The sequence below is a fragment of the Pelodiscus sinensis genome, chromosome 9 (assembly GCF_049634645.1).
Source record: "Pelodiscus sinensis isolate JC-2024 chromosome 9, ASM4963464v1, whole genome shotgun sequence".
In the NCBI taxonomy this organism is placed as follows: domain Eukaryota; kingdom Metazoa; phylum Chordata; order Testudines; family Trionychidae; genus Pelodiscus; species Pelodiscus sinensis.
Window position 1 is genome coordinate 63,325,339 of NC_134719.1, and position 15,537 is coordinate 63,340,875.

General features: G+C 49.9%; 1 protein-coding gene across 10 annotated transcripts in view; it reads right to left on the reverse strand.

Moving 5' to 3' along the window:
* RXRG (retinoid X receptor gamma) overlaps positions 1 to 15,537 on the reverse strand; it is a 58,005-nt gene continuing 42,468 nt past the window's right edge. For 9 of the 10 annotated variants that reach the window (XM_014569939.3, XM_014569941.3, XM_075936975.1 and 6 more), the window contains 8 exons: positions 9,865 to 10,009; positions 9,005 to 9,184; positions 8,266 to 8,426; positions 6,427 to 6,556; positions 5,377 to 5,509; positions 3,580 to 3,671; positions 2,528 to 2,633; positions 1 to 387 (listed from right to left, as the gene is read on the reverse strand). In XM_014569939.3, the coding sequence (XP_014425425.1) occupies positions 240 to 387; positions 2,528 to 2,633; positions 3,580 to 3,671; positions 5,377 to 5,509; positions 6,427 to 6,556; positions 8,266 to 8,426; positions 9,005 to 9,184; positions 9,865 to 10,009 (1,095 nt within the window). In that variant the 3' untranslated portion in view covers positions 1 to 239. Of the gene's footprint in view, positions 388 to 951; positions 2,419 to 2,453; positions 2,634 to 3,579; positions 3,672 to 5,376; positions 5,510 to 6,426; positions 6,557 to 8,265; positions 8,427 to 9,004; positions 9,185 to 9,864; positions 10,010 to 15,537 lie in introns of those variants that run through there. The other variant, XR_012906058.1, reaches the window with a different exon arrangement.

Sequence of the window (15,537 nt, forward strand, 5' to 3'; positions counted from 1 at the left end):
GGGGAAAGGGTCCTGTTAGTGCTTTGATAAATTGCAGCAATTCCACAGGGGAGGGGCTGATGAGTAACTTCCTGCTTGTACAAATAGTCCCACCTAGAAAGATCGGAAGGTTTAAAAATCCTCTCTTTATTACAATCAGTCGCAGGATGGGACAGAGGCCGGGTGGAGGGGGGGGGGGTGCGCAGGAGCTGACGGGGTCCACGATGTCCTAAATTGTCCTCGACTAGTTCCTTCTCAGGTCAGGTGATCTGCAGCGGAGTCTCCAGCATCTCCATGAGAAAGGTGTCGATGGGCGTGTCCCCGATCAGCTTGAAGAAGAAGAGGTGCTCCAGGCATTTCAGCCCAATAGATCTCAGTGCCGGCAGCCGGAGGAGGAGTTTGGCAAATCTGGAAGAACGTGCCAGAGAATCACAGACGTTAGAGAGGGGAAAGGACGGTTATCCCCGGTAGTCCAGTCAAACACAACCAAGATCAGGCACCCATTGCACAGGGCTGCAGAAACTCACAAAGCCTGTCCTGAAAAGCTCCCCATTTGAATAGACAAGGTACGGGAAGGAGAGGAATCAAGGAGGTGAAGGACAGTAGCAGAGCCAAGACGAGAATCTGTGTCTCGCAATTTCCCCTCCTGTGCACTAGCCACTGACTCACACTGCCTCTTCACCCTGCACCTGGCCAGCCATACCACTATGTCCCTGCCAATGCTGGATTGTTCCCTACTCTGCTACACAGTACTGAGCAAATGAAGGATTCCTCCCCTCCCCCCATTTCAGGGGCTGAAATAAAATACCTAGAAGAAAAATTTGGTTAGGTTCAAATAGAAACTGATCTATTTTCAGAAACACACAAGATAACAAAAAATAAAACAAAGCAAAAAAAAAAAACCCAAAACAAAAACATTCAGTCCCCCCAAAACAAAAAAGCTCCCCCAAAACCCCCACACAAAATAACAAAAACAATCTATTTCTGGCTAAACTATACATTTTTTTCAACCTGAAATGATTTTGTTGTTGTTCTTGGCTTTTTTGTTTTAAGTGGTTTTCCACCATTTTAAAAAAATATTTAATTTTCCAAATGAAATGGTGGTGTATTCCAGAAAGTTAAAACATCTTGATTTTTTTTTGCAGAATTTGACCTCGGAATTCACAGAGATTTTCAGTGCCCTGAAAAATGCAATTTGCTGAAAATATTTCACTGCATGTTCTCTGTTCTGTCCAGTCTAGCTTGCACAACTTCCCTTAGCAGAATATTTCACAAGCCCAGAATAGCGCGCCGTGAGGAAGATGTCTCACCCTATATTTTCCTTCTCATAATTTAATCTCTCAGTAACAGATATGCTGGTTCTCTGCTTAATCGGATCAAAATTACGGGACACATTTTCACTACCTGCCAGATCAAGGAGAAGTGATCGATCCCATGAGGGTTGATTTATCATGTCTAGTATAGACACAATAAATCAATCACAAAGTACTCTCCCATTGACTTCAGCACTCCACCAAAACGAGAATAAGGTGAGTCGATGGGACAGGTTCCGCTGTTAACTTACCGCAGTAAAGTCACCACAGTAAGTAGAGCTAAGAAGTTCCACTTCAGCTATGCTATTCACACAGCTGTAGTTGCACAACTTACATTGATAGCCCCCGGTAGTGTGGAGTCGGCCTCGGGGACTCAACTTATCTGTGTTGAAAGCACTACAAACCCCTCTCTTTAGAACATTTGGGGGCAAATTACAGCAGCTGTGCAGGATACACAAGGATCTTCTTTCTGGCCTCCTAAAACCAGCCTGTCTTTGGAGAACGAAGAGCAAAGAGCAGGAGAAATTTTTATCCCCCATTTTCAAACCTAAAAAGCTAGTTTGGCATCTCCCCCAGACAGGGCTTGAACTAGCGATCTAGAGCTAAGCCATGCCACTGAAATCACTGCTGAACTCTGCTTAAAAATGAATGGCCCTTAAAAAACCTTCATCGCCTATCACCAGCCTCGGCCTGCTCACTTTCTTTAGCTTATGGACCAAACATGGCCATGTTGACAGCTGATTGACCTTTAACCTTTTCCTGCTTCCTGTTTGCAGCACACAAATCCGGAGCCAAGAAAATCACAATAATGCTGCCTGCAACTGAGGAAGTGGGTCTGGCCCATGAAAGCTCATCACCTATTAAACCATCTGGTTAGTCTTTAAAGTGCCGCATAGCTTTTCCTTTTGCCTACAACTTTAGGAGGCTTCAAAAAGCCGTGTGATGTTACGTGTGCCAGCATTTCTCAAAATCAGCCAGGAGAGGGGAGTGTTGCACTGGGTTCATCCGAGAACCACCACCGGTCAGCCAACACAAGCATTTTTTTTTCCAGCCAAAAATGTTTCTAGTTTGGGGCTGCAATTTTGCTGATACAAAATCAAGTCTCCAAACAGGTCTCTGTTGAGTCCTTCGTGCCTATCAGCATTGCTTCCTAGCTGGGACTGGTGCCATCTCACTATTCCACACCCCTACGGTGCATGCCACGTGTCCTGTAGCGACCGAGGCTCAGGGTTTACCTTCCAGGCTGCTCAGGATACTTCTGCTTTGTATAGGCTTCCAGCGTGGCATAGACCTTCTCTCGAAGAGACTCCACCTCGAAGGGACTGGACAAGCCCTTGGCATCTGGACCAGGGAGAAACCCAAAGCAAGAAGATCACTGTAGAATTGACGTTCCATACTGCGTGTGGTTTACAGGACGAAGGGTCACTGAAGAAGTGCTGGAGATAGCTCCAGGGTGCTAGGGCCTGTACATACACATAGCCAGGGACAGTCTGAGCGTGCAGTCTTTAATGATGGGATCTCACACTGTCTCATGCCACGCACAGGTGGAATGCCCCGTGGGACAGAGTCAAGGCTGTGTGTGGAAAACCGTCAATGTGACATTTACTGACTTTCAAGTGTTCCCACTTTGCACCCTAAATCCTGCTCTTTTGATGCAGTTTTTAGCAAGTGTGTGCTCTCTCTCTCTCTCTCTCACTTTCTCTCTCTCTCTCTCACACACACACACACACACACACACACACACACACACACACACACACACACACACACACTCACTCAAGTCCCCCCAGCACTGAAATTACCAAAAGCCTTTGACAGGGTCCCTCACCAAAGGCTCCTAAGCAAAGTTAGGAGAAGAGGGAAGGTCCCGTCCTAGATCAATGACTCACATTTGTCGAGTCCTCTCAGGGCATAGGTCTTCCCTAGATTGCAGCCGCCACACGGGCAACCTGATCACAGCACACTCGGAAGAAATCAGAGTAGTAGCGTACGGACCATGTGTAGCCACGAGAGGGCAACACCCTCCTACACCCTTGTGAAATCTGGCTGTCCCAGCGGAGGGCAATGGTGAAAACACATTGTGTGGTGGGACAGACTCACAGACACGGCACAGGACAGATGGCCATAACAGTAAGAGGAGGCGTCTCCCCTGCATGTTGCTGAACCCCAATAAGAACAATTAGAGAGAGCCTCTGAGGGTGCCAAGACCCTGGCTGTACCCATGGGCGTATCCATGGCTGTACCCATGGCTGTACCCATGGGCGTATCCATGGCCACCAGGACGTACCTGGGTTGAACAGGACAATGGCTCGCAGGCATCCCAGCTCAGACTTGTCCATCTGCATGTCTTTCATTTTAGACACCAGTTCTGTCAGAACCCTGTGCACGGGAGACACAAGCGGACAGAGCACGTGTGAACGGCGGGAAACGCCGCGCCGTGGCCACCGGGGGTGTCTCCGTCGCTCAGGGCTGGCAAAACCCTTGGATGGCTCTTGGGAGAGGACAGGTCCTTAGGCTGGTGCCTTCACACAGGGCCCAGCTCCGGGGCCTGCAGCCTGAGGGACGCTAGCCTGGAACGGAAGCTGCTGCTAGTACTGGCCCTCCAGCCTCGCTGGTCCCCCCGCTGGCTGCTGGCCAGCCCCTCCCGCAGGACCCCGGGTGCCCCCCATGTTCCCTCTCGACTGCAACAGCCACACACGGAGGGGCTGGCCTGGGCTCAGGCCAGTGGGGCGCCAGACGGGGAGCCCCCCCACGAGCCCCACCGAGCTGGTCAAAGGGGACCTCGCTTCTGCCTTTTTACACCGCTGCTTTCTTTCCACCGTGACATTAACTGACAGGCGCTGTGAGGGAAACAACCCGCCACGGGATTTACCTCAGGGCGACGTGGAAAATCCCGGATTTTAAATCCAGTGAACGCAGAGTTCGGGGGCCAACGGTTTCCCAGTCGGGGGCCTCCGGTTAGGCCCCTGAGTCGCCAGGAGGGCATTTAAAAAGGGGCCTGGTTTCCCAAAGCGCTAACCATCTGCCCGTCCCCCTGACAGGCCTGGCCTTCCATTTGTAGTCAGCCCCTCTGGAAATCCAAGCAGGTCCTTAGGTGCCTTCCTTTAGACCTGGGGTGGGGAACCTCGGGCCCGGCGTGCCTGAATCCGGCTCCCAAGACTCAGGGCTTCCCCCTCAGCATTGGGGAGCCTGTGCTGAGTTCTAGCCCCACCTCCCCCCCCCCGCTGCCCCACCATGGGCCTGGAGGATGCAAAATCTACTAGCCTGGGCCCCCCTTAAGGTTTGGTGCATGACAGGAATGTGGGGAGGGTCTTTCTCCCTCTCAATCGGAGGCCACCTGAGTGACGGTTGGTGACTTTTTCGGTTTGTTTTTTTTTTTTGCTTCCCACTTGTGTGCGGCCCCCGGCTGATTTTTCTGTGGGTCAGCGGCCCCCGACCCAAAAAAGGTCCCCCCCTTGCTTTAGACCCCATCTTGAAGCCCCCGACTTTGAAAACGTTAGCTCCTGTTTCCACGTCTGCAGGGCCAGCACCATCCCCGGGGCCCTTCGCAGCGGGGTTGCTAAGGGTGGCTCCTCAGAAGGATATTTAAGGCCCGTTTCAGCAGGACGCTCTTCCGTGAGGGACCTGCTCTTGGCGACAACTCAGAGCAGCGGTTCAAATCTCTTGGTTTCTCCGGCTGGCTTGTGGCCAGGGCGTCCGATCTACAAAATCATGCTAAGGGAGGTCAGCGTATCGTCGTTCGAACGACGACCTGACAAGCCTGGGAATAAAATACCTCACACTTCTGGTGGAAGAGAGGTTTATCCCTGTGTCTCGGTGAGATTTTTCCTCCCGTCACTTTGGCGGCGAGGTGTAGGAGACTGAGCCTTTAAGAGCGGAGCGTCCCAGCCAGAGAGACGGAGTTAAGGGCGCAGCCCTCAATACCAGAGGCCGGGAGGTGGGGGCAGGGCTGCACGGGTGGCTCGTGAAACACCTGGGGCCAAGACCCGGTGGCACGGGGAGATGTGAGCAGGAAAACGCGGCAGGTTCCTGAGGCGCGGCCCGGCGGGCAGGGGAACGGAGGGCGGAGAAATGGAGGCAGCACCTGTCGAAAATGGAGCCCACCCCGGCGCTGTGGGCGCTGCTGCGGTGCACGTGTAAGCCCGTGGCCAGCAGGATGCCGTCTTGCACGGACACCGAGCGGTGGGAGAACGAGGCGATGAGCAGCTCATTCCAACCTGCAGGAGCAAGAGACGGGTGCATAGGCCGTGCCAGCGACGGCCCATTGAAACGCCGGGCACCGGCCCTTAACAAAGGGAGGCGGGGGGCAGGCAGAGGGGAGCGGGACACCGGAGCGCCCCCTTCTGGCTGGTGTTGTGCCCACTGTTCCCTAGCTCCTGTTAGTGGCGCTGCCGCCGCCTTGCGTTAGAACCCGTGTCCCTCCCCGACCACGGCGCCGCCTCCTCGGTACCGCCCTGCCGCAGGGACCCCTCACTTTGGGGTCCTCCCTCTCAGGGAACCCCCAACCCCCTCAGTTACCCTACTGCCAGTCGTCGTCTCACCCCTTACTTCGGGGCACACTGCAGTGAGACATGGCCACTCATCATGGGCAAGGGGGTGCGGACCTGCCGCCTTCTTCTGCAGCTCTAGTGCCCCTCAGGCCTCTGTTGGGGGACCTCCGCCTGGGACTACTCAGGCCACAGCTCCCGAACTCACCCTGCCTTTCCCCAGCACCGCTCTGTCCATGGTACTCTGGCTAGCAGGCAGCTAGGTCCTTCTCCCTCCAGGCCTGGAGTGAGTGTGAGCTCAGTCTGGCCAGCCGTCTCTTTTATACCACCCTCCTGGGCTCTGATTGGCTGCTGCAAGGCCTCTCCTGATTGGCCCCTAGCTACAGCCCTCTCCCAGGGCTGTTTTAACCCCTTTTTATGCCTGGAGGGGGGTAACTGCCCCACTACACACACTTAAAGGCCACCAACACCATAAGGTACCGTCACTATGTACAACGCCTGACCACAACGATTTGGGACAAAGACGTTAAGTGGCAGCACTAGGAGAACATTGTGACGTATGGGCAGACACGTCTCCGTAGGCAGAAAACAAGGACTAATGCAGAGAAACAAGAGACCGGGGCGATGCCGGGAGCCAAGAATTTTACCTGCTCGCAGAAGAATCACTTGATCTTCCAGCATGAGGTCTGAGAAGTGGGGGATGCGCTTGGCCCATTCCACTAAGGTGAAAAGCTGTTTGTCTGCGGCGTGGCATATATTGGTGACAGGGTCATTAGTCTGAGGAAGCAAGAGAGCGAGAGAATACACCACTGCGGACTTCAGCTCTGTAAAAATCCATGACAACAGGCGTCTTCCCCACGGCCCACGAACGCTCATGATACCAGCTACATGATTGGTTAGTCTCGACAGCGCTATTACAGACTACAACGAGTCCCCTTCTGAAACTTTGGTCAGGTTAATGTTACTCGAAATCAGCACGGATGCAATCCAGTCTTTTGCCAGCCACATTTCAAATTGTGCATTTAACATTCTGGCTTATTACTAGATGTGGCAACATTCAATCTTTAGTTTTTATCAATCAGACACATCTTCTCAAGGTTTATTTCTAAGCCTATTTTATTATTTTTATGGCTTTTCATTTTCACAGGGGCGCTAATGTGTGGGTTTATAAGCATTTATTCGATTTTTAACTGTTTACATTTTCATGTGTGCAGGTCATAATGAGGCATCAGACAATGCGGGAGGGTTAGACAATAATTATTTAATGACAGTGGACACGGACATAAAAAGTTAAAGCTTTGAATGGTTTAAACACAAATTGTCAACATCACATGTCAAAATATCCCTAGTAAATATCCCTAAATTAGACTCTGAAGTTTTCAAGGAGCTTTCTCTTTGCTTTGACAATCTGAAATTTCAATCTTCATTCATGGAAATGTTTTTCTGTCTGTTTACGGTGAAACTGACATTTATCGACATAGATAAAAATCGAATCCTTCTACACCACTTTATTGTATGTGCTTGTAGGATGCCAGCTCAAATCCAGACAGGGTTGTTTGTTCACTGTCCTTTGTGATAAGACATTGAATCTCAGTCTAGTTCCTACCGTGTAACAATATCTCTGGAGATATTTAAGAGCAGGTTGGATAGACACCTATCAGGGACGATCTAGATGGTACGGGGTCCTGCCATGAGGGCAGGGGACTTGACTCGGTGACCTCTGGAGTCCCCTTCCAGTTCTAGTGTGCTAGGATTCTATGTCACGTCATACCAGCATTGGTGGCCCTGGCCAGTAGCTGAACAAACTCAACGGTCCTGTTCTAGTCTTAAAAATGAGGCAATAAAATCAGAGACCTTCATCCAAATTCCTCCTGCCACAAACACAAATGCCCATTTAAACGGAATGACTGCGCTCAGACCAGCAGGGGGCACCAGCGCACAACAGCCGTCAAAGTTGGCGTTAGTCATTATTAAAGGCCCAGTTGACCTCAAAAAATGGGGGGGAGGGGGGCGGGGGAATTCACCTATGTGCTTTGCAACTTTCTTTCCATGTGATATTTTTACATCGCTGGTTGGCACATGGATTGATCAATCTGTAACAACTTCCTTGGAAAATTTCAGCCAGTTTTTTTAAAATCAAAATGCAAATTTTGAATGAAAACTTCGATCGAGAATCTAATGTTTTGGCCAGCCCTACTACGAGTCTGTCGGCCACTGCAGCTCACCAGCAGCCATTGGAAAGTGACTCTCAGTCCTCTGCTGACAATCCCAGAATTTGTTAGGGATCACGTGGCTTCCGTCTGGAACTGCCACAGACTAGACGCCCGTGTCCCTCCCAGGTGTGGCGCCTTACTGGAAATGCAGCCCCATCAATTGGTTATCAGCTGTCACTTCTAACGACAGGCCAGAGTGCTGCCATCTCAGACTGCAGGTGACTTCACTGCAAGGGACCCGCCGACACAGGCCTAGCGGAAGCAGCCGCTTACCGAATTCTCAGTGCTCACGTCGCTGTAGGATTCCGTCTTTGGCTCAACCGCCAGTTCGGCTTCTAAAATCCTCTCCACGGGCATATCCTCGTTGCTGCTGCACGTGGACTCGGCTTCATTCTCACTGCGCTCTCGGCTCCTCTGTCTCTCCTCTTGCACGGCTGGAACACAGAAAGAGAGTCCTTTGCATCAGGCAGAACTGGGGAATACTGCCCAGCTCTCTAACCCGGGGGATCGGTCCCTCTCCTCCCTGGGAAGGAGAGTGGGTGTAACCTTGCCCACGAGCGAACACCACTCCCGCCCTTCTCTGGTAACGACCCCCAGGGCTGGGAGGACCAGAGGGACGCGGGGGAAAGTCCCAGGGCACTTGAGGCGGAAGGAAGGACGCCGGCGTGATGTGTGACAGGAAAGGCCTACCGCCATCTCGTCACCCGCAAGCCGGTTCCTACAAGCGGAGCAGCCGGAGGGTTGCTCTAACAGCCCTCTGGGAAATGGCTGGGCCGGGAAGAAGTGACTGACACAGTAGACCTTTCAGAGCCGAACTGGGAGCTGTCGCGCCACATCAGAGATGAGGCTGGGCTTTGGGGGCCGAGGAGATGGCGTGTTCTCAGATGACATGGGAAGCTCTACTGAGATACCGCCTGTCTGGCGCTCCACAAGCCAGGGAGGCAAGGAGGGGTCCACACCCTCCTCTGGTAGGTGCGTTTGTCCACCCACCCCGGCATGTGCTCCTGCCTACCTTCTCTCTTCATCCCCATCGCCAGGCACTTCTGATAGCGGCAGTACTGGCAGCGGTTGCGCTGCCGCTTGTCGATTAGACAGTCTTTGTTATCGCGGCACGTGTAGACCAGGTCCTTCCTTATCGTCCTCTTGAAGAACCCCTTGCAGCCTTCGCAGCTGTACACCCCGTAGTGCTTCCCTGAGAACAGGAGGACGAGAAGTCACACACAGACCAATGGCCTGCCTCTCCCCCCTTGTGCAACTGTACAGCGCCTCCTACTGGAATAGCTGTAGGCTGCACGCCAAGACTGAGGGGCCGTGTCAGGGAGGCAGGGGTGGGTGCATAGGGGAGACAGGACTCGGGGCAGACGTGGTCTGAGATACTTCCCGTCAGGACGGAGGCGCGCTGGGGGAAGGATGGGGTTACTTCTCAGGAGCCCGGCACACTGACAAATCGGGCAATCAGGAAATTCCCAGAATCAACCCTGCGGTGTTATGTGAGGTGCTAGCGTGTTCTAGCAAGATTCCTCAGCAAACCTCCGTAGGGTGTGTCCCATGAAAGTGCCGTGTCACCGCCCAGGGAAGGCTTGTGTTGCTAAAGGCTGCTCCAGTCATCGGAATCGTATACCCCTGGGCGGTGGCTGAAGGGTCAGCTGTGGAAGGCATCCAAAGCCCCTCCCCCCACCCAAAGCCACACCCATTCCCCAAGACCATGCCTCCTCACAACCTTCCCTCCTCCAAGCCCCGCCCAACCCCAGCTGAGGGCCAGGGCTACCACACCACACAGCCCCAGTCCCTCATCAGCAGCTGAGTAGTGTAGGAAATTTTGGGAAGGCAATGCCTTCCCTTGTCTACATTACCCACCGCCCATGCATATACCTGATGATCTGTCCCCGCAGATTGCACAGATGTGTTTGGCCAGGGATCCTGGGCTGGTGGAGGCATAATTCATGTTTCCGATCCCTGGGAGGCCTGGCAGAGGCTTAATGTCTTCAGAACTGCTGACAGCGTTCATGATATTGAGCTAGAAACAGAGGAATTTACAAGAGACAAGCCCAATGAATGGTTAAGCTTCATAGCCTAGGTCCACACCTGCACTTGATCGACAAAACTTTTGTCGTTCATGGTTGCTTAAAAAACGCCGCCCATGAATGAGAAAGTCTTGCTGTAGCAAATGAAAGCGTGACCGCTGCTTTGCCGGCAGGAGCGCTCTGCTGTCGACAAGATGAAACCCCCTCGTTGGGGGTGGACGTATTTTGTCGACAAAAGCCAACAAACAGCATTCACAGAAGTTGACTTTTAGTGAAAGGCTCCATCCACGCAGCCCTGTCACTAAAAGCTGCAGAGCGCAGACATACCCCTAGTGCAGTAATGTCCGAAGATCTGAACACGGTGCAAGGAGCTGTACAAATTCATATCAGGACAGATTTTCTGTGAAACCTGGTTGGCATTTTTCCTGCAAAGGTGTTTTCATGACAGAATGGTCTTTTATTTAAAACAGATATATTTTTTAAATCATGAGAGGTTATCCATGTTGTAAATTTTCATGAAAAGTTTTATGATTTTTGATGGGAGTTATTTGGAGGACAATAATTCTATTTTGCGGCACCATACACCAGCCACTGGGCTAGAGAGAAAGACTATCCACTTAAAAATGACCACAATCATCAGAGTGCCCTGGCTACAAAAGACAAACAAACAAACAAACAAACAAACAAACCCAAAAAACCTCTCTTCCAGAGAGAAACTTAGCAGAAACAAACATTTTCATTCATCAGAAACAAGGTTTCTGATACACACATTTTGTGAACCATTTTAATACCATTTTCTTTTACAAAACCAATACATAATATCTGATAAAAAAAAAAGTGTTGTGGATATTTTTTTAAATGGAAACATGGCTCCATTTGGAACAATGCTAAAAAAACCTTGAATTTATTCATGACATTAGTTCTTCAGTTTTTGACCCCACTTTTATTTGTATCCAGAAGACATGGAAGCAAAAATGCATTTACACACACAAACACACACACACATCCCTTTAGGAAGCTAATGAAAAAGGGCTTGATTTTGTCATTGTTGTCCCATCTGCTGAGTTGCGGGGCACCCCGTGTCTTGCAAGTCAGTTTCCAGTGTAGAAGAAATTGGCATAAGTGTAACTTGCTTTATTTACGTATACATACGCACCAGTCCCGGAACAGAGGTAGTCAAAACAGCAAAACTCCCAGAATCTGAGAATCTTTGGCACCATGGTTCCAGCTTGGGCTATTACAGAGCTGAAGGGGCATTTCCAAAATTTAGCCCTAAATTCAAATTCAAATGTGGGTTTGATTTCTGAATGTTCCCTGTTCTGCTTTCTATCTCACTCATGTTTCCCCCAGTTCTTGTGAGATTTGATATCGGAGGCCTGCTTTTATCTCTAGAGTTGCTCATGTTGACTTTTCTTTTAGGGCACGTCTACATTAGGGAACTATTTCGAAATAACTGAAATCAATTTACTAACTCCTGATTTAACAAAATCAAAATAGCGTGTCCTTACTATGGGAAAGCCTCGAAATGAGTCCGAGGCAGGCTCCATTAATGTGGACATGCTACCTCAGACGTAGAGCCCCAGGAAACACTGGGGAGTAATTAGTTCGAATTTCTCTGGGAAGAAGTTATTTTGAAACAGCGACACCAGTGCGTCCACACGACTGTTATTTCGAAATAACTATTTTGACATTAGCATTATTCCTTGAGGAAAGCAGGAGTATAGATTTTGAAATAAGCGGCCCGTTATTTCAAAATAATGGGCGTGATTGTGTGGCTGCTCTACTTATAAATTCGACTTAAGGGGCTTGATTTTGAAATAAAGCCCTAGTGTAGACCAGGGCTAACAGACTTATTAGGGTATAAGCTTTTGTGGCAACCTGATCTCAACACACTTGGAAGAAATCAGAGTAGTAGCGTAGGAACTATATGTAGCCACTAGAGGGCAACTCACACCGATACCCTTGAGCAATCCGACTCTTCCAGGGTTAGTAATGGTGAAAACACACCTTGTGGTGGGACAGAGTCACAGACACGGCACAGGACAGATGGCCACAATGGTAGGAGGATGCATCTCCCCTGCATGTTGCTGAACACCAATAAGACTAATTCGATAATTATTCAATAATAATTCAATAATTCGACCTAAGCAGGGTTATTTCAAAATAAAGCCCTAGTGTAGGGCTTAGAGAAGATGCTTTGAGCTGTCAATTCAGCCAAAAGAGCAAATCACTCTGATTTGGAACAAGAACAGAGGATGGTGTAAGCACGGGAAACTGCAAACCTACAGCTGATTTGATGCCCGATGCAGAGCACAGTTTTACTCCCTGGATTGCTCAGGTATCTGAATCTGATCTGCCCATACACCAGCCGCTGGGCTAGAGAGAGAGACCCTGTTTTCTGTGAATAAACGACCACAACCGCCAGAGCGCCCTGGATGCAAAAAAACCCGGGAACGGGGGTGGGAGACACAAACCCACAGTTGCTTAGCTGTAGGTCATGTTTTGTCTGACTCCTGTTGTTTTGAAACACCGGCAGAAGGCAAGCCCTTTAGACCTTTTCCAGCCTTGCAAACCCACGGCTCTTGGTGCATGACAGCCAGTTTGCATCCTTCAGTGGCTGAATGAACCCAGGGGAAGGCTCCGGTGTGCGTTCGGTCACTTGCGGTGTCCTGGCGTTCTGTCTCTCCTATTTGTGCCTGAATTGGTGGCTACCGCATCGCTGCAGCAATGCATCGGTGGAATGCAGCACTCTGGGCTCGCAGGTCGTCTGCATAAAATGTGTCAAGCCTCCGCAGCCACAAAATCCAAGCCCGGGCGACGGGCAGGCGTGTATGTTCCGAACACCACCCCGCTCCTCGGCAGGGCTAGTGCAGACACACAGGTGTCTCTCGCATCCCGGCGGGGCTTTGCGAAGTGGGATCGGAGCAGTCCACCTGCTCTCTGCAGAGAGCGCTGCCAATTGCGTCTGGATTCAATAAGAAAAGGACACCTTTCCATAGGGGCATTTCCATAGGGGCTCCAGACAAGCGTGCGGACACGAGCGATCATCCGATGTACCAGAGGCCTGGGAATTCCCCTGTTGTATCACTGCACACAGAACAGCCGCACGGATGCTGTAGTGTCGCTGGGAATTAAATCCTGACTCCAAGAACGTCGTCACATTTTGGGAACCGGCAAGGGGTCTGCCACGTACAGCTTTTAAGTGCCGGCTGCTTAGCGACAAAGCGTTTTTTTCCATCTTACGATCAGATGGTCAGAAAGGACATTGGGCTAGATGGACCATTGGTCGGACCCAATATGTTTGTATGAGAGAGGCTGTTCTGAGTGGGTACGTCTAGACTACAGGGTTTTGTCGACAGATCCTGTCGACAGAGCTTCTGTTGACAAAGAGTGTCTAGACTACATTCAGTTCTGTTGACAAAGCAAGCTGCTTTGTCAACATAAGAGCGTAGACGCAAAGGACAGTGTAGATGCAAAAACGCCTTCTTTCGACAGAACTCTGTCAACAAAAGGCATTATTCCTCGTAGAATGAGGTTTACCGCCATCGACAAAACTGCCGAGTTCTGTCGATGTTATGTCGACAGAACTCGGCAGTAGTGTAGACGCAGGTATAGTTTTGTCAATAAAAGTCCATTTTTGTTGACAAAACCCTGTAGTCTAGATACACCCAGTGGTGGCAGACGGCAGAAGGAGGAGCCCTTCTCCCAAGTTGCAGTTGGGGAAAGTCTAGGTTGGAGATTAGGAAAAACGAATTCCCTAGGCAGGTGGGGAAGCGCTGGGCTGGGTTCCCTAGGGAGGGGGTGGAATCTCCATCCCTAGAGGTGTTTAAGTCTCAGCTTGACAAAGCCCTGGCTGGGATGATTGAGTTGAGATTGGTCCTGCTTTGGGCAGGGGGCTGGACTCGCTGACCTCTTGAGGTCTCTTCCAGCCCTACGTTTCCATAATTCTTATGTTCTCAGTCTGACCTCTGGTCTAACAAAGGCCAGGACATTTCCCCCAGCGATATCCACATCCAACCCTTTAACTTCTGGTCGAGCTGGGTTCTCTATTCAGACCTCCAGATCCAGATGTAACATGAGGGAGAATCCACCGCAACCCCAAGCTGTTCCTGTCAGAACCACCCGGCACATTCCCCACCTTCCAGTTTCCAACTTCTGAGGGAAAAATTCTCCTGTTCATCCAGGTTAACCACACGTATTGGTCAGCTAAATAGCTTCCTCCCTTCTAAAGTTACCAAGGGGAGGAAAATAGGACTTGGAAAGGTCTGGCCACATGCTCGGCTATGGCTCCACTCTTGCTAAAGTGATGGATGTCAAGTGCATTCCTGCAAGTGCTTATCTGGCCCGAGGAGACTTCCACCCCCTCGTTAAAACTGCTCCAGGCAGAGGTCGTTAGAGTGCCCTCACTAGGAAAGGATGATGAGAACAAGAGGAGAAGAACAGTCCACAGTGGCAAGACGTGGCAGATGTGTCCATCTGCCCTCAGTCAGCCTCCATTTTTTGCATTTAAAAAAAAGTAATTTTGAAGAAAAATGGGACACTGGCATTTTTTTTTCCTGGAAAAATTTAACTATTTTGCAAAGCAAAAAGGATTTCAAAAGATGAGTATTTTACCCCATAAGGAAACTTTTTTCATTTCAATCCCATTCCTCCCTCAGTAAAACCTAGGTTACAAACAGCTCAAGTATGAAGGTTGTTCGTAACTCTGAACAAGTCTGACCAAAACAAGATGGCGGTTGTTTCAACCGTTTACAATAGAACACGGACTTCATTCAGCTTTGAACCTTGACTATCCAGAGGGAAAACACTGCTTTTAATCATCTTAATTTAAACAAAACCATTTCCTGACCTCGTGAAATTTTTGGTAAACAGTCCCGTTATATTTTTTAGTAGTTCACGTTTAGCAAAGTACTGCATTTGCTTCTCTTGATTGTTTCTGATCATGCCTGATTGCGTTAGACCGGTGCTAAATGAAGCATGCGATCGATGCTCCTCACATTTTTTCGGGTTTGTCAAAAGTTTTCTGGTTTCCCTTGGGAAAAAAAAAAATCAAAAACCATTCTCACCCACCCCCCATTTTTTAAAACTGAAGTTTTTTTTTGGGGGGGGGGTTCATGTTTTCAAAAGAGAAAAAAAGACTGAAAATGCGACATTTCTAGTGAAAATGTCTGTGTTGTGAAAAAGTCATTTTTCACTATAAAAAATAGGCTTCTTACACCTATGGAAAAACAGGGTCAGTTTTGAACCCTGTCCACACACTGCACCACAGACGCACCCCGCCCCTGGCACAATGGGAACTGAAAAACAATCCGGTTTGTGACTGTGGAAGTGGACTGCAACCTTTTGAACACCTTCTCAACCTACGCCTCAAGCAATACCAGCCTGATCGTACTTTTCCATCCACTCCACATCACCTGAGGCAATCAATTAGATCGCTAACCTGGACTTGACGATCTGGCATTGCAGCTTTTGAAGGAGACAAATGGAAAAAAAGTTGCCTGAAATTTTTGGACCACCCCTA